Source organism: Battus philenor, unplaced genomic scaffold (genome assembly GCF_028537555.1).
Source record: "Battus philenor isolate CCGP_79_NKW_IND1 unplaced genomic scaffold, ilBatPhil1.0.hap1 SCAF_21, whole genome shotgun sequence".
NCBI classification, from domain to species: domain Eukaryota; kingdom Metazoa; phylum Arthropoda; class Insecta; order Lepidoptera; family Papilionidae; genus Battus; species Battus philenor.
Window position 1 is genome coordinate 10361500 of NW_027181684.1, and position 20234 is coordinate 10381733.

Below are 20234 nucleotides of genomic sequence, written 5' to 3' on the forward strand. Positions count from 1 at the left end.
CATATTTTGATTTGGACGTCGGCGGTTGTTCGATAATTAATTTAGAGATTGACAGTATTCGATTGCAATGGTTTGTTTAATTTTAATTTTGGAACAACATTTCGTTTTTAATTTTTATTACTGGTTAATTCTATGCTTGTAAATTATCTTGAACATAAATTTTTGTAAAAAAAGGTTTGATATAAAATTTTAAAATTCATTATTAAAACCTACACCACGACGGTCTTTCATCTGTTGTTTTTATTATTTTACGTATTTGATAAAAAACATACAGTTAATGTAAGAATTAAAAAAAAATTGTGAAAATGTATCTTAGCATTGATCGCGGCTTATTTATGTAATATTCCTGCTTCACGAGTCAAAGTAAACAAAATTTTTATATCATATAATAAAAATTATTTGAGAAATATGGAAACCTCTGCTAATAATAAACTGGTAGGAATAAAAATGTGTATAAAAATTACTAATAGTCCATTTTCTCACCAAATTTCAAATATCTAGTTACGTAAAACATTTGTTGAAATTAGCCGATGATTTTAGTATTTTACTAAGATATTTATCTGGTTTTAATTAAATATAAAGAGTATTTATGTTACGGTCTGTAACAATATTTTAATACGCTCCATTAGCTAAAGAGATTGAAAGGGAAAATGAAAAAATAAGAAGGTTGGTACCGTTTATTATTATAACACTAAAGGCTAATTTATGTTTAGCGTTAGCATGAGAAATTATTTTATCCTACATCGTATTTTCATTTTACTTCCCATTTTAATCTGGCATTTATATGCTCTTTTAAAATACAACTTATTTCAACTATATTAATAACAGGTGATGCAAAAGTAATGTCGTAATGTGAACGTACCTTAATTTTTACAAATTGCGCCAAATGTTACTGTGCTTTAATATTTTTAATATAAATATATAATGAATTAGTTATTATTAAAAAATATCGTATATCTGTCCATTTATAAAAATTAAAGCATATACGCGTAATGACATTACTTTTGCACCACCTTTTAGTAAATTACTAGAGTCGGTCAGAAACAATATTTGTTATAGGCATTTTATTATAATTTTTGATTGGTATGCTTGAGCATGTAAATGATTCAACAAACCAAGTTCTACACATTTGCATGCTGTAATAAGATTTATTTAATATCAATTTTTTATGTTATAACTTTGTGTTGGATAAGAGATGTTACTCTAATTTAAATTCAATATAAAGGCTGATTGACTACAGGAGTTAAAGTGGTGAATATATTGTTCTTTGTCAGCAAAAAGTTTAAATGATTTATAAATATTTTTAATCATCCTTTACAAAGTGGTCAGTATGAAATATGTATTTTTTTTGGGATGTTAAACGTCAATTACTTCTGATGGCACAATTTCTGTAGGAGCAGACAGTAAATAAAAATTAATTTTAATACAGAGTATTTTGATTTTTAAAAAGTTTTTACGCCTCTTTAAATTTTTTACATAGATAACTAATCATTACGTACATAGTTATATTTTTAATGTTGAAATGATAATGTTATAAATAAACATTTTGCTTGGGTATATTTTCACTACAAGTAAACGTGTATTCAATATTTTACATGGGGTGGATAGTGATCATTACACTGAAATAAATTTATTCACGGCTATCCAAATACACGGATATAAATTCGAGCGGGCTAGATGGGCAGTTGCGAGAGTAGCGGAGGCATTTTTCTTCCATACCGTAGTATTCGGCTTCGTAATACATATCCTCTATCTCGTCTTCGGACATCGATGATGAAGGCCTGTAGGAAAAATCGAACGGCATGTATTCATATGACCACACACACATATATACAGGATGATTGGATATAGGTATAAAAACTTTAAAGGGGTAGATGTATAGCTTACTTGTTGTCTTATTGAGAAATCAATGGTTTCAAAAATAAAAATAACGTAATGATAATATATATATAGAAAAATCGTTTCCTAAATTCGGATTACTACATATTTAAATGAATTTATGTTCACTACCTGTAACAATAGACTTTGTGCTACAGGAAGTTATTGGCCCGTCGCATTCTGATAGAAATGATAAATTAATGTAACATATTTCAGAGTGATCACTTCATTAATACATGGTGATTGAAAATGTTATAAATAAACCATAAAATCATCCTCCTAAAACTTTTATACGTATAACCAATCACTCTGTTTATGTGGATAAATAGACTTGTACTCTTGATTTAAAATTAAAGTAACAGTAATGACAAATAATGTGTTTTAGTTAGGAAAACTTACGGTTCAGAAACGTGTTTTTTTTAGGAGCGTAATTGATAAACTCACGAGTTCTAATAAGAAACAAGGAGATTCGTAGATTCGTGTGTTGAAGTGGTCGTTCAACTTACTAATCCGCTAAGCTATTTCGGTCGCTTTCGTCCATCTACGAATCTCCACATTCCTTATTCGATCTCAAGATGAAATCCCGAGGAAAGTCGTCTTCATGGCTTGTTGATCAGATAACAAATTTTAACTAATGTTTTTATTAATATTGTTTGTTCCTCATGTCGCTAAAAGACAAGTTTTCTCTCTGAGATAAGGTTCGTTTATTACAAATATTATTTATTTTAATGACATCCTATTAGTAAGGCAATTACGTTAGGAACTACGCCAAGAATAAAGAGACTTATATGATTTAAACGTCTACCGATTAATATAATGTATTCTCTTTATTTAACCTATTTTATAATTCAATTAAATTCTCTCTAAAACACATATGCAAGCGATACGAATGTAATATTTAATTTACTGATAGTAGGTGCTTTAAATTGGTACAGTCGCGGCCTATTTTTCAAATGTAAATAATAGTTTTATGACGATTTCGAACTGTTTGATAGTCAATATTTACAATTATTGTTCTTTAACTTTAATTATTATGGATGTCTATAAAATATACAAAACTACGCACAAATAAAGATACAAACATGATTACACCAACGACACGACAACCATAACACGTGATAATTTAAAAAAAAAAAGTATGTTCTAAAACAAAAATCAGTTTAACTATAAATTAATATACACACATTCCTAAATCTAATTTAAAAAAATTGAATGTCCTTTAATAAACTGTTAATTATTAATTTTCTTATTATTATTAAAATGTTACGCATCAAAAAATTTTGTTTAAATAAAGATAAGGGACGCTGGTATATACTTTTTAATTTTCATCGACAGTTGGTTGGTTTTATATATTTGTATTTGTAGCAGTAAGTACCCTGAAATGGTGTTAAGGCCGCTAATGTTGAGGTTATAGCTAAGGAAGTTCGTTACAGAATGATATAAATAAGTTTGACAACCAGCCGTGAAGACATAACGTTCTCAAACTTAGCAATTTCCTTACGAGATTCGATCAGAAATTAGGAGGGCGGCAGAAGAACAAATGTAACCGACACAGGTCTGCAGATTGGCAAGTTCAAATGGCAGTAGGCCGAACACATAGCGCCTACGGTAGGACCTTAAGATTCTGGAGTGAAGACCAATAAGCTAGTAAGCTAAGCGTAAGTAAACTTTAAATAAACTTATTTTTTCTGTATATTCATAAATGTATTTATATACGTGTATATATATTTATGTATATATATACGTATATATTATTTATTTTCATATATATGTAAACAGAAAGTGGTAAGTCGTGAACTGTCTGCCGGGAATTGAATCCGAGACCATCCATTATAAGAATAACGGTGCGGCTAAAAATAAATGTGCAACATTTTAATGTTTCATAAATAAAGTGTTCTAAATTTAAAAATGTAAAACTCACGTAAGTATAAGGTAGAGCACGTCTCCGAGCACGCCGCTATGCAAGAAATGCGAGGTGGTGCCCTCGCAAATGGCTCTGAGCAAGCAACTGCGCCCCGGGTATCCGTGCCTGCGAGCGAAAATGGCCCGATTACAGCTACAGCTCATAGATCCTTAAAGATTAATATCCTATAAAACGGTGGGTAGGAAGACCTGATAACTGGAACTTCTAACAATTTTTAAGCAGCGCTTAGGTATTTACTCACAGGGCTTATTGAGAATTTGATTCCCTTTTGCAGCTTACACGTTGTTACGATAGGATTTTTTCAAATTAAATTTTGTCATTTTTACTATGTTATTTTTTTGTATATATATTGTTTGTCACTTTGTGCATTAATTGTATTAGATTGCCACAGCTTACAAACAACTTTACAAAGGATGGGCAGCAGCGCCCTCTTACCGCACTGTGATCGCCAACCCCTCTGCCAACAGTGGCGATTATTGTATATCCCCCATATGCATCTTTGGGGGATGCCTGTGCCTCGCAGTTGGCATTTATGGACTGAAATGACGACTTTAATTGTATTTCTATGTTAGTTTTTTTATTAAAGCATAAGAAAGATAGAAGTACATAAGTTTTATTTACCATATATAACATTTTATTAATATATATAATATATAAGTTGGACAAGCCTACAAAGGTTAATGGGCAGTTGCGGTTCTATAAGAACTGTGGCATTTATTTGACTCTATTGTAGAGAATAAGAAAGAGAGACTTGCGTAAGCAGAATTGTAAGATGTAGAGTAGCGTTAGCGACAATATAGCGAATAGTCAATCCATTGAGCATCCGCCTAAGCGATGTTAGAGGTCGGCGACCTATTAATCTGATGAAATATTACTTTGTAGCGGCTCGAACCGAGGCTCCCCAGACAGCCTTCAACTTTCGAACTTCACTATCTTTAAAGAAGTTTTAGGCTAATACCTTTACGCCCTGCCCTCTTATACTCGCAGATTTGTAGGTATAGAAAATTCAGATTGTTCGCCCTATTTATTAATTTAACATCTTAGTCACAATCAAAAATTATTTAATAAAATTCTCCCCTTCGATGACTGTCATAATAGGGTAATACTCGTAATATCAGGTCGTTGGCGTCTTAAAGTTCTGGAGTGGTGTCCTGTTAATATATATAATTACGTGCCTTAAGAAAAGTATGAAAATATAATACTACTACTACTACTACTACTCCGCTAGAGACTTCCACTTTCCTCTATCTTGCGCCATCGTCTGCCATTGGTTGACATTCAATTCGCGCAAGTCTGCCTCAACGCGATCGATCCAGCCATACCTGGGTCTACCCACTGGTCTTCGACCCCTCGGTTTTTCCAGGTACGCTACCTTCACGCTCCGATCCGATCCCATTCGCTCCAAGTGACCAAGCTAGCGGATTGGTTGAGCTTTATATTCGCCAATGATATTTGGCTGTGCTACTAAAGTCTCAATTTCGGCATTCTTTCGGAGCCTCTAAGATCCGTCTTGATTTCTCGTTGGTCCTGTCACAGAAGAGTTTGCAGTAATCACAGGACTTAAGCAGGGAGATACTCTGTCACCTTTGCTTTTTAACCTAGTTCTGGAACATGTCCTTAAAAAAGTGTTTGCGCTGGAAGGAGGAGTAAAAGTAGGAAAAGAGCATATAGTAAAGTAAGAGTATATAGTTATAGGGTACGCAGACGATTTAGCGTTAATGGGTGAAAACTGCAACGAAATCCAGGAGTCCGCGAAAGCACTTGAAGAGGAAGCCACTAAGGTGGATCTCAAGATCAACACTAAAAAAACCGAGTACCTCCACATGAAAATATAATAATGTTTTTTTTTGTATTTATATAAAGGATGATTATTTAAAGTGTAAAAGCTTTAATGGTTCGAATGTATTGCTCATTTTTCGTCAAAAATTATTTGGAGCTTTTAGATATTTTTCCAATCAACTTGTTTACAGTAATCGGATTGAAATATGTTACGCTAATTTGTTTTTTCTATAGAAATGTCTACAGACACGGAAACGACTTAGAAAACGCTTTTTCTTACTTTACTGTTTGATTTTTGGACAGATTACCGTTCATTAATTGACAGCAAATGAGGAATGTATTAATCTCTTTAAGACTTTTATAGGTATTACCAATAAACAGATAAATTTACTTTTCCTAACAGTGTAAATTTAAAATACTTTATTTATGTGACACGAAATAAGGGGATACAACAGAGGTAGGGATGCGATCGTTAAAGGTAACGATTTACGCACGGTTGAAAGGTTTGCAAACTTTTAACTGAAAATGAAAGTTTTAAGAGCCCCTCGCCGGAAGTGGGACGATACATCCATGTCCGTGACGCGGCTTCCCTTTTGACCCGTAACGAATACGTAATCGATTTGACTTCTCCAACACGTGACTCGGTTTACTAATTTCAAAATCTATTTATTCTTTTACCCGCTATTGACACTTGTTAATGTACTACAATTTAATTATGCTGACTTTTTATATGCAGGATGTATGGTTTAAAGTTGTGAATAAATGTGCGCCTAATTTGTTGTCAATTAATACAATCTTATAGCATACATAATCCAAAATGGTTTCAGAAGTAATGAAAGACGTAATGATAATATATAAAAAGCGATTTAAAAGTACGGATTAATACAAACAGATCAAAATGAATAATTGTTTACTATGTTTACCTGCAAACATTGTACCGCCAGATAAGGCAAAAGGCTATACGTTCACTGTTATAAAATTGTATACTTATAACGCATAATCCTGCGTGTTTCATAAAGCTTTTACTATCACGCCAATCATGAAACTTAAGGAAAGTATTTTGTAAGTATTGCTTAGACTTTCTTTAAAGGTATATATTGAGGGATATACCAAAATCGCCATGCTTGGAAGGCGGGTTGGCGATAGCAGTATACGTAGAGGACGCAGCTGCCTATAATCTGGAAACCTGTTTGTGGGCAATGAAAATCTTATATAGTTAACACACAAAGTGTGATTCATATAGATATACTGTATCTATGAAATCGAAATGCACAAAGTATGAATCATTTATAAGACTGTATCTCGGGAATCGAAACAGCGACCTACGATCGCAATTCAGTTCTCTACCGCAGGTCTACTACTACTCTGATACATGTCTTATTAAAGTTTTTTTTTCATTTGTATATATATTTGTCTATAGTTGTATATTTATATTAATGAATATATGAAATATAATTTCATTGAACATTTTTTTATAGGTTCGACGAGAAATGTTTACGTTCTGAATATGAGGCCATAAAATATAGACGTTTACTTTTTTATTAAGCTTATTGAAGACCTCTGCGAAATTGTAAGAGAGAATTTTCATAATTTGCAAATAAGTTTGTCTTTACTGCAATTTAAGAAATAAAAAGAAAATATATTTTTAGCTCCGCTTAAATAAACACACTGTATTCAAATATTGAAAGATGTTTATTTCATTCCTTATTTTTTAATTTTTGGTAGGTTATGTGTATTGTGTGTAGTACAGGTATGATTTTTATTGAATTTTCTATCACTGACATATTAAATCTTGGGCGTAGCATTTAAAGACACAAATAGATATTTAATTTAATATAAGGATCGTGTTATACTTTACTAATGAAGTATATTAATATGCTGTGATCGAATTGAGATTGTAAAAGAACGATCTAGTGTATAAGCAGCCTAAATCATTCAATCATTATGTATGTATGTGGTTTCGCTTGCTCGTAATTTATCCGAACCGCTCAGTGAGTCGTGTTCGGCAGTGGAATTACTGGATTACGTGGGTCGGACATGTTGTGGCCGGCTTTATTAGTCTCTAATGCAGCCCCCGCGAAATTATGACTTAGGACCGGGTATGGATAGCTTTATATAGATGTAGTTACAACCTAGGCTATAAAGTTTGCTCAAAGGAAGCGCTTCCTTTATTTTGTTAACGGGGTTTATGGTTGTGTGACATGATACCTTTTATACTTTTAATATTGGATTATGTCCTGGAATATAAATTTGTAACATCGTAATTTTCATTATACAGTAAAGTCCATATCTTCTGTGAGGTGATATTGTCAGATGTCTTTCCGCGTTTTTATCTCTACACTAAATATCTCGATATAGGCCTTTGCAATTCCAATAAACAAAAAATATAACATTTTTAGAAGTAGTCACTTTATTTATTGAATGAATATTTTTTTGATCGATAAATATTTACCGATGCAGGTGTTAACAGGAGACGTCGGTAGTCTTCTAATATGTTGAAATATCTATGTAAAGTTATCGCTCTTAAGGTCCGATGAAAAAGAAAAACCTTTGCAGAAGTAGGAGATGAACAAACAATCTGTAACACCGTCCACTGTCAGACGGTACTTAAGTACACCAACATCTTCATGCACACTGCATGTAGTGAAAGACCTTACTTATAAAATCCCTTAAAAGTTAGGTGAAGGCATCTGGTGGTCACTATGTGTACTCGTCAATTCATCCTATGGACGTTAGGTTAGGTTAGGTTAGATTAGTTAGTCTCCCATAAGGCCATACTTGACAGGCGGGTTGACACGCGTACTAAGTTCCTCGTTTAAAAAATGTAATGCTGCGCTCAGCTTTACCAAAATAGGAACAGGTCGCACACCACAGTGAAGATGAAGATTATTCTTTGTCCGGGTGATTACCACCACAGACCAGGTCCACGCAGAGATCCTCGTGTTAATTTTCGAGTTGAACATAGGAGGCTAAACACATTCAGTACTCTGACACCAAACAGTGACAATCAGAAACGATAAAAATAAAGTGAATCAGGTATAAAATAAGGTAAATCTCAATTCATTTGTTAGAAGCAAATTTAATAAAGTACTCATTTTGAATTAAACTGCTACTTACTGTTCCAGCATGGTTTCGATGAAGATGTAAAGACGGCTACGCGTTAATATATTTGACGGGACGCTCGCACTTCGTTGACTTCTGCTAGGAAACTGCAACCGTATAATTTATTAACTATAAAATACAGGATGATTGGTTATATGTGTAAAGGCTTTAAAGGGGTAAATATATACTTCTTTTGTTGTCAATTAATGTATGGTACACCCTACTCAAAAACAGCTTTTAAATTTGAATTATTAATTTTAAAACTAATTATTGTTTACTATCTGTATCTGCAGATATGTACTCATAGAAGTTATTGACTTATTGCATTTCAACAAAAATAATAAATTAATGTTAAATATTTCACTTCCACTTTAAAAATTGACTGAAACAGATTTAAAAGCTTTATACGTATTGCTGATAATTGAACTATGCTTTCACCCTTTTAAAGTTTTTACACCTATTTTTAAACACTTTGTATATGCGTTACTGAATTGTTACTGTCCTGTTAGTAAAACTAAGAGAACATTTTAACAAATGAAGTTTCAAGAGTGCGGAGATTATGCCTAGAAGACTGTTGGAACTTTCCATAGTTTTTTCTAAAACACGTGCGGAATCAACTCCCACGTCACTGTAACATTGTAAATGTATGAAACCCAAATTCACTATTAAAGTCATGTTTTACGGATCATAGTGTAGCCATTCAGCCTAGTAACTTAAATTAAGTAAAATTATATAAGCTTCCTTTACTCACTTCAATGTCACCGAGCAAAGGTTCCAGATAGCTTGCATTAGCCACGTTATAGTAGTTTGCTTCGTAGAACCATGCAACGTTGACTAAAGACCCCGCTTTCAAAGGTACTGAAACCGTTGCGAAAACCTAAAACAGCATTAAAATTATTGAGAGCCTATGTGATTACTTATATTGATAGGGAAAAATGTATAGTGAGGTATATATGTATACACAAATAAATATTCAAGTCTATAAGCTGAAATTCCGTTCAGTCCTGGTAGATCAATATTATAGGATAGGCTTTTCACATAAAACCTTAAAAACTAGACGTCGGAACTAGCATCCTGGCTGACACATACTAAGCTGCCGCCTTGTTTCTATGATATATGAATCTGTTAATATTGTCATTATCATTATATCAGCAGTATATCGTTAGAAAAGGACCAATATTTAGTCACTTCCGCACATGCAGATGTAGTCATGCAAGAAACCTTTTGTTGCACGATTACCACTGCATATGCAGAAGTGGCTAGATATTGGTCCTTTTCTTACTGAGGATGGACTTCCGCAAGGTAACGCCTGGTACCATTAAATATAGCAGTATATCGTCCACAGCTGGACCAAGCTGGATCAAGAAGAAGCAGCGTGCATCCACTGTTATTCGACGAACTTAAACAGGTTGTTTGTGTACCTTGTAGGTGAACATCCTATGTTATTCTTACCGGTCCGTGATCACCATTCCAAAAACCTTAAAGTCACCTGTTCTGTGCGCTTTGTGCCTTGTCTACTACCATCTCTCCGTCCATTGGTCTCTTTCTTGATTAAATCTTGTAGCGTAGTATATTAGAACAAGACGATAAATATGTATGTTGTTTATTTGAAAAACATTACTGTGCTTTTTTTTAAACAGTCTTTCTGCCATCTTGTTTTGGACACGGATATACACCCTACTCACTTAACCTTTCCTTTCATATCCTTCACAATTTCTCTCGTTATTTCCTCTTTCATCCTTCATTTTTTCTATCACTCAGCATACATTCAACATATAGCATTCACCAACATTACATTTACGCATCATCTTCCATCCCTCGCCATATTTCTTGTTACACGATTTTGTTTTGCCTAATTACATCACCCACCACCCTGCAACAAAACCGCAAGAAAGTGTGTCGGTTCGTTTTCTCTTCCAAGAGGGAAACGATGTTGCCGCAAGCAATGCTCCTACCTATTTACATTTCTCAAGCCACTCTAAGCCTTGCCATACATTGGACAGCAAGTGATTTCGTGCACTACAGTTTGGTCCACCGCTGGGTCTCAGATGTATGAAGGACTCCCTACTGATATTCTGAGACATATAAGTGCTATGGAGACATTTCATCTTGTTAAGGTCGTTTGAAGAACTTGAATACCTGCTGATCTAACCGCTTCTATTAAAAATCAATAGAGAAGGCTTGTATTCAGCAATTGACGTGATGCTGCTGAAATTATGATAATGATTAGTTTATTGGTTTAAAGCCAGCCTAAAAGAAGTTCATCTTCATAATATGGTAAGAAATGACTTGATGAGAGAGAAATGGTAGAGGTCTGTAAAGTTTCCAACGCTATGACGACTGCTCTCATAAGAATGATTACGAAGAAATGTGATGTTATTTTTACTAGTCCATAATATATAGGTTAGTAATGTTTCATATTCGTATGTACTTACGCCCCATTGGGTGTTCGGAGTGAAGAGCAAATAACGTCTATGTCTCCCCTTCCCATCGTCATTGTTCTGTCCGTTGACCGAAATATTCATTAGGCAGAAACTGGAAATCAATAACACGAGAAACCTTTTAGAGTTTTTTTCTTTATCGTATATCAACGTTTATTGCTGCAGTAAACTATTTCTTTTTAAATGGCGATCAAATAAAACAATAGTATAATATAAGTGAAAAAGCAAAAAAAAAAATGGTCTATATCTTTTCGACATTTTATGACTCCATAAGGTTGGCTACGAGTAACAGTCATGATTGTCAGACATGCCATCCTTATTTGACATTTGAAAATGTACGCAATTGTAATTATATGTAATTGTAAATATGTACATTTAATTTAAAATACACTCAATTACATTAAATACTATTGTATAAATACTACAATGATAATATATTTATTGCATATAATATACATAACATTATTTTATATTATCTAATGAAATAAAATAATTCCAAAAAATATAAAATGAAAATAAATAAATAAATAGGAATTAAATAATTTAATTAGACTTATTAGCTTTGTACCTTTTTATTTACAGGTATTATACTTACCGTAATAAAATCTTAAAAATATATAAACATGGTATTAAAAAAGTACGAAACGAAGCAAAGTTCTTCAGTATTTTATTAAAGAGCTGTTCTCGATTTTCCAAAAAGTACAATGCGTGTTTTCATAGGGCTATTATAACATAGGTAGCCCAATAGGTCCCGGGTTTAAAATTCAATTTACGCATTAATTGTATCAATAGTATAATATTGTCATTGTATACAGACGTTGAAAGAAAACGTATTTCTAATACTAGCATGTCCTGGGACAGAAATCCAAGTATCCTATCAGTATGAGTTATCGTTCCGGAATACTCGCTTTCTTAAAAATGACTCGTATAATCACTATGGAAACATAAAAAGAAATAAAAGCTCACCTTATTATAACATGTCAATTAAATATATACAAGATTAATTTAATATTTTCTAATGTATAGAATATATACACAGTTGCATAATAGTAAAGAAAAAGGTACAATGTGGGGTCTTAGCTCTCGAAGCAATTTATTCCAGATAACTATATTATGGAAACAGTAGAAGTATAGATAACGGGAAGTTAACGTTCACAAGACATGCATTTATACAAACATATATATGTATATGCCATATATATTTATATTAATTACGGTGTAATACATATTACGGTATAATACATATTATAAATATAGTAATAAATAAAAACATCAAACTGACTTGTATCGCACTTGCCTCGAGAAAAACGAATAAACCGAGAAGGAAAACAAAATGAATTAATGTTGTAATGTAATGATTGTAATCATTGGTCTGGTAAATATTTAATAAATATTTTTTTTTTAAAAAGTTAGTGACTTAGCACGTCTTATTGTATCATAAAAGGTTTTGCTATAAACGAAAAATGCGACGGTATTTTTAATTTCAGATTATATTTTAATTTATTACATATCCTAATTTGATATTTTAATTATTTTAGATTATACACATTATTATAAAGTTTTTGTGTAAAATATAATACTTGTCCGAAAAACTGAACTAGCGGTTAACAAATGAATATATCAGAGAAATACTTAGTTGACATCAATCATATGATTTCAGTGATCGCAGCACAGTTTCAATGAATCTTTTATATTCGACTAACTGAGTAACAAATTCAGACATCGACGAGAAAGCATTTCTTTTGCGTTCCATTAAAAAGAAATATTTTTCGATCCATATTATTTACTAAATAATAATAAGCTGACAACTTTTATCTGACAGAGGGTAATTATAGAAAAAAAAAATTATAACAATTACACATCTTTACGCTAATATATATATTTTGCATAAAAATAACCACTCTAAGTGAGAATAAAGTTGGACTATGATAAACTTTCATCAGCTTCATCTGATTCAATAAATAGCACGCGGTTCAAGGATATCGGTGCGAGGAAGTTGTAGAAACAAGAAAGGTTAACAATACCAAACTCTTCTATATTTATTCTCCTCTATATTGTCCGTTACTTGACTGGACATGATTTTAAGAGTCACATTTCTTTTTCTTTTCATCAATTGTTTTTCTTTATTGGCATTTACAGTATTTATAATTGGATCAAGAGGTCACAGCGCCTTAGATGCTTTTCCTCTTTACGGTAACTATGCCGGAAAGTTATATTTAACTAGAGTGGGTTGCCCTGAAGATAGATAGTCGTTCTAAGAGATGATTTAGGCCTAGGCGATGACTCCAATCGCCATTAAAATTTATATCCGAGGACGGATGAGTGTCCAAGCGGCTTGAACAGTTGTTATAATTATTATGCACTGAAAACACTCGTTTACGTTGAAACTCACAGAGTTAAATAATCTTATATACACAATTATTATTTTTGAAAATAAATTCGTCATAAAAAGATTCTACGTACATCATAAGATACGGTACCCACATATTAAAGTTCTTAGTTTAAGAAAACGACTGTACAACTGGAAATTTATCATGAATATGTTTCCAGCAAATTGGTCCTGCTTAAGTCTGACAAATAATCCGCAGATAACTGTTATCCGCAGTTCGATCTTAAGATAGATGACTAAGGTCGATTTCGGCGTGCGAATCGTAAAACCTTAAGTCCGACTCAGGATTTAAAGGCGTCGAAGTGTGAACGTACGCATGGATGATACTTAGCGTTAGTCGTCAGTTTGGACAACTAATTTGTTCAGCCGCCTCCCCGGCGGACCTTGTACACATATTGACCAGTTCTATTGATAAATTTAAAGTTTATCTCATGAAAAAACGAATAATCTTTTTCCTTTGATCATCTTCATCGAATTGATACTCTTTAAAGCATAGAGGTTCCAGATAGGTACCCATATATACATTCCACTAAAATGCACGCGTCGTTGTTGAGTTATGTAGCACTGTAATTAATTATATTACTAGCATAAGACTTAAAAGTACCTTTTGAAGTTTTAACTAGAAAATAGTTTTATTTATTTTCATTATTGGATTCGCTTTTATAATGGCCTCATTACTATTTACCTATATCATCAACTTTTGATGATCACTGCATTTTGAATATTGTTTGATTTATGTAGAAGGAAAGGTCGTAACTAAGAGATGAAAGTTAGATGTAAGTATAATCAAGTGTATCAACGACATCTTTTGTTATAAATAATTATACGGAATAATTATTTTATTTTACACTATTGTTATCTATATACATAACTACCTAGTAGTTAAAGGAGTTATAAATATAAGTACATTTTTATTTTATTTACTGTCATTATAATTGTACTATAGTGATGTTACATAAGTGATAAGCTAAGCGTAAGGCGACACTGAAAGTTTTAAGAACAAATGTTTAAAATACAATAAATTAGACAACAATACAATAGAATGATTAAGACTTCTTTCATATGGTGATTTAGTTAATAACATCATCATTTATTCCTATGTCCACAGTACGTCGCCATCTCGAGCGGGCTTGAGCTTCACGCATACCACCCCACGACATTCCAACTGCCTTCACTTCTGAAGTGATCGTCCCCCGCCAGGTTTGCTTTGGGTGGCCACGTATTTGCTTTCCTTGTGGCCTATCCAGTTCCATTTGCTTCGTTTGATCTGCTAGTCGATCCGAATCTCACCGCAGCGTTTCCAGATAGAGACGCTGGAGACTTTCTCAGACCAGTATATACCAAGAATACCTCGAAGACTTGGAGCCTTGGGGACTTGGAGCGAGATATCTTTGGTCACCTTCCACGTCTCGCATCCATATAGTAACACGGTTTTCACATTGGACCAGAACATTTTGATCTTAACTCTCTTAGTCAATTTCCGTGATTGTTATACAGAACGGAGCTGTGCAAAACCTGCCAATTAAAAACATAGATTTATTAAAATTTTCTTGTACACTCATAAGTAAAATATAAGGTATACGCACCGTTTTTATAAAATTTTACTCTTGTGATTTGAATTGATTTAAATAGAAATATTATATCTAAGTGTACGTAAACATTAAGATACTAAATAGATAAAAGCATTAAAATAATGCAAGTATTTACAATGTAAAATAAAAATAATAAATTTAACTGAAAAGCATCGTAGTGTGTACATACAGTTGTCACCGATTGGTTGTAGTTTACCAAACAAGTGCTAATTGACTGGCAAAGTTAAACTGGAGTATAAAACTTGTATCTCGAGCTCAGCGGGGATCGGGAGACCAGTTCAAGTGGCTTATTTAATTAAGGCCAATGTAGATGTTTGAAGGATTGGTTGCTCGGAGCTGGGGTGAATACTCATCAAGCCACTTGTTTATGTAGATTGACTGTATTCAAACTAAGCAATAAATAGATACACTTTATACAATAATTAGTCATAGATAACATGTACTGATATAATCAGCATCCACGACGTGGAAGACAATCAAAATATATATATAGCCTGAATAGCGTGATACATTTCTTTTTGATGCCATGCCACGACAAACCTTTAACAGTCAAGAAATAAATAAAAAATAAATTAATAAACAATCACTTCAGACTGTTCAATTTTCTAGTTTAATACTTTAATTAATAAAAAAAAAATGTTTGTAACAATGTTTTCACTTTTCATACAGTACATGACTTCGCGGACAGGGTGTTTTTTTATTGAAGTACATCGAGTAGTGGTAGCTCAGCGGTAGAGGGCTAAGACTTGCGATCGTTGGTCGCAGGTTCGGTTCCCTGAGTACAATCCTATATAATTCTAGTTTCGTACATGAATTATATACAATTGTTACTGCTTACAAATAAAATTTCTAGAAGATGGGCACCAGCGTCCTCTGCTTATGATACCACACTGCAATCTCCAAACCGCTTGCCAAGCGTGGCGATTTTCGTATATGTATTCTTTTGTATCTAATAGATTCAGGCGTTACCTTGCGAAAGTCTATCCTAACTAAGAAAGGGACTAATACATAGCTACTTCCACTATGCAGCAGTAGTCGTGCAATGAAGTGCACCGCCCGCCAGCCCGCTGATAAATGCGCGTGCGGCAAACAATGCGAAACACAACAACCACCGTTAATTTACTCTACACGTGTTTCACCCCTTCACGGGGTCTCCCTAGAGGATATTACACCGACCAGTGTATCCTTTTGGCCTATGCCTTACAATGGGCGTCTATGGGCTGGAACGACGACGACAACGGCATCGACATCGACACGGCAACACTCTGTGTTTGGCACTAATCGGTGTAACGTTACTCCTGAGGGCGCCCCGTGGAGAAGTGAAACACGTGTTGAGTGATTTAACGGTGGTAGTTGTGTAATTCGTATTGTTTGCCGCATTCGCATTTATCAGCGGGCTGGCGGGCGGTGCACTTCGTTGCACGACTACGACTGCATGTGCGAAAGTGTCTAAATATTCGTCCTTTTCTTATCTACGGGACCCTAACACGCCTTCCTTTTTTGTTTTAATTAACATTAAATGTTATTATGTAACTTGCGTTTATAAGTTTACGGGAGAGTCCTAAGCCTCGCAGTAAACATTTTTCGGCTGAATTAATGATGACGAAAAGTTTGTGCAGAGAAAAGTGCTGTATTTAACATTTTCTTTGCAATTTTTAAATTTCATCTTTCCACTGGAAAACTCTACGTGCGGTAACAAATAAAGAAAAATCGTTAGCCGAATTTTCCGAGCCCTTCACATGTCTTATGTTAAGCTGTGTCTAATGATTTATGTTACGGGAATAGTTAAAATATCTATTTAGGGGTTATTATTAACTCCTAAGGTACATTATGTGGATGTAAAATATATATTAAATAAATGCAATACATTACTGTAATCATACATATATTTTATTGTTATTCAACTATTTACGCTTTGTTCTATAGCGAATTTAAAGCCATGTAGAGATTTTCTGCTACTCAACCTAGAGTATTGCAAAGATATTACGTAGGCAGGTGAATAAATGTCAAGCACGTTTATAGTCCGAGTCATTTTTAAAAATTTGACATTATTTTACGAGCAGCTTACAAATACGTATTTAAAATGTGTCAAAAATATTTCTTTTTTTTTCAAAAATACAAAAGGCATATTGAAATATTTATTTAAAATGTAATTAAAAAAAAAGTGAACACGGTTACATTTATCGCGAACTACAAATAATCCGCATAATGAGTCGCATGTGACTCGTGAGCCACAGGTTGCATCTGCCATGTAATTAAACCATATGAAAAATATATTAAATATTATAAGTTTATGAAAAACCAAATAAATGAGGTATATATTGTAATATAAACATAAGTTTCACTTACCAAAATACAATACATATACTATACTTAGTCTGGCCATAAATACTGTTACTATTCAAAAAAAGAAAATATTACGTTTGAATTTGGAATCTGTCATTTTTATATGATTGCTTGATGTGTTTTCTTATTTTCGCGCCATTATATTGTTAAATATTTTGTTATATTAAAATGGAGTGGGGTGATAAAGAGAACCGAATCGCTGTGATTGCCTTACATAAAGTAGGTATGGAGAAAAGTGCAATTTTTAAAACCCTCCACCCGCTTGGTATTAGTCAAATGTTTGTTTACCGGGCTATTGATAGGTACAATGATACCTCCTCTGTTTGTGACAGAAAAAGATCTGGCCGTCCACGTACCGTTCGTGTGAAAAAGGTGATTAAAGCAGTTAGGGAAAGAATTCGAAGAAATCCTGTCCGTAAGCAAAAGATTTTATCTCGGGAGATGAAGATAGCTCCTAGAACCATGTCGCGTATATTAAAAGATGACTTAGGACTTGCAGCCTATAAGAGACGTACTGGTCACTTCTTAACTGATAATTTAAAGAAGAATAGGGTGGTAAAATCCAAACAACTACTTAAGCGGTACGCAAAGGGAGGTCACAAAAAAATTTTGTTTACGGATGAGAAAATTTTTACAATTGAGCAGTATTTTAATAAACAAAATGACCGTATTTATGCTGGAAGCTCTAAAGAAGCTTCGCAATTAGTAAACAGAGTACAACGTGGGCATTATCCCACTTCAGTGATGGTTTGGTGGGGTGTTAGCTATGAAGGGGTGACTGAGCCATATTTTTGTGAAAAAGGTATTAAAACGTCGGCACAAGTTTATCAAAATACCATTCTTGAGACGGTAGTTAAGCCTTTAACTAACACCATGTTCAATAACAAAGAATGGTGCTTTCAACAAGACTCGGCACCGGGTCATAGAGCTCGATCCACCCAATCTTGGTTGAAAACTAACGTTCCGGACTTTATCAGCACTGAAAACTGGCCGTCGTCAAGTCCTGACCTAAATCCATTGGATTATGATTTATGGTCAGTTTTAGAGAGTAAGGCTTGCTCTAAACGCCATGATAATTTGGAGTCCCTAAAACGATCCATTCGGTTGGCAGTGAAGAATTTTCCTCTAGAAAGAGTTCGTGCTGCTATTGATAACTGGCCTCAACGTTTAAAAGACTGTATTGCAGCCAATGGAGACCACTTCGAATAAACATTGTATATTTTTAATAGTTATATATTGATGTATTAAACTAACTCACTATGAAAGGAATAAATGTTACGTATAAAAAAAAAATCGTGCTTTTCTTTATAACAATATTTATGGCAAGACTAAGTATAATATAGGAACAGAGTAAAGATATTACGTCTGTTATACTAAAAAAAACTTCCTAGTCCTCTAATTCCGTGGGAAATCATATTCTAAGGCAAGATCCTTACGATCGGAAAATATGTTGTTTTCCCAACGCTTGGATATAAGCCTACTTTGATAAAGAAGGTGTCTAGTATAGTTAAATATTTTTTTTGGAAATATTACTTAAGAAAGGGACTAATATATAGTTACTTCCGCTATGCAGCAGTAGTCGTGCAATGAAGTGAACCGCACGCCAGCCAATGCAAAACACTGAGTCAAGACACTGGTCGGTGTAACATCTCCTGAGGATGCCCCATGGAGGGGTGAAACACGTGTAGAGTGAATTATTGGTGGTAGTTGCATTTCGTATTGTTTGCCGCACATGCATTTATCAGCGGGCTGACGGGCGGTGCACTTAATTTCACGACTATTGCTGCATAGCGGAAGTAGCTACACATTAGTCCTTTTCTTAGTGAGGGTGGACTTCCGCAAGGTAACGCCTGAATCTATTGGAAATATTAATGCTATTTATTTTACAAAAATAAAGTGAACCCGCAAATTAAAATTCTAAGCCAAACCTCTATTTAGTTGGGTGAAATAGCCTAATGTAGGTTAATAACAATTTTTTTATATTGTTATCCACTCTGGTTCATTTATATACATCACGTAAATATGATTGTATGTCTTGATAAGAATGCCAACGTAAAAACTAGAATAAAATTGTTTTCCTATAGTGGCATCGTTTAACTTAAAATACGTGGCTACATATGTTCCAAATGGGCCTTCATCCGAGAACAGACCGTAATAAAGTCAATAACGATTATATTTATTTATTTATATTAGTATGCCCTTTTTATTATTAACAGTCATTACTTGAACACTTTATGAGAAGAGTACCTGCAGAAATTATTTTAAAACACTTTAACCAAATTGAGGTAATTTATAATGCGTTTTAAAAACGAAATCAGACTGAAGTTTTTGTGTTATTTTTACAAATATCTTTAGAACAGTAGTTAGAGTAATTAATAAGTTTACTTTTCTTCTTTTAAGACGATAGACGCCCTTTGCAAGGCATAGGCCTTCTCCAAACATCGCCACGATGACCAGTCTTGCGCTTCCCGCAACCAGCTACTTCCTTAACTATGTCAGCTCATGGTCTATACTCAGAGCCCTGCTCATTACTTCTTCAGATGAGCAATTCTTTGAGCTGCGTCGGTGATCTTAGTTATTTTCAAGCGTTATTAAAACTAATATTAGTCTCTTCACAGTAATATGATTTTATGCGGCTTTTCATTTAACAAACTTTTAAGAAGTATGTTATAATAATAAATAGTTTAGTGCGCATTCAGTGCATGAGAGTTTATTGTAAAATCGTACACAATTATTTACAGGAAATAAAATTTTCTTTAATAAACTGTATAATGAGAATTTTT

The 20234-nt window shown here is 33.5% G+C and overlaps 1 protein-coding gene across 1 annotated transcript; it reads right to left on the minus strand.

The window, feature by feature from the left end:
- Positions 1–1630: 1630 nt before the first annotated feature.
- Positions 1631–11208, minus strand: LOC137923501 (uncharacterized). Its single transcript, XM_068766761.1, has 5 exons — positions 11119–11208; positions 9435–9560; positions 8699–8790; positions 3800–3907; positions 1631–1781 (listed from the first exon to the last, which is right to left on the minus strand). The coding sequence occupies exons 1-5, from the start codon at positions 11206–11208 to the stop codon at positions 1631–1633; spliced, it is 567 nt and encodes a 188-aa protein (XP_068622862.1).
- Positions 11209–20234: the final 9026 nt, after the last annotated feature.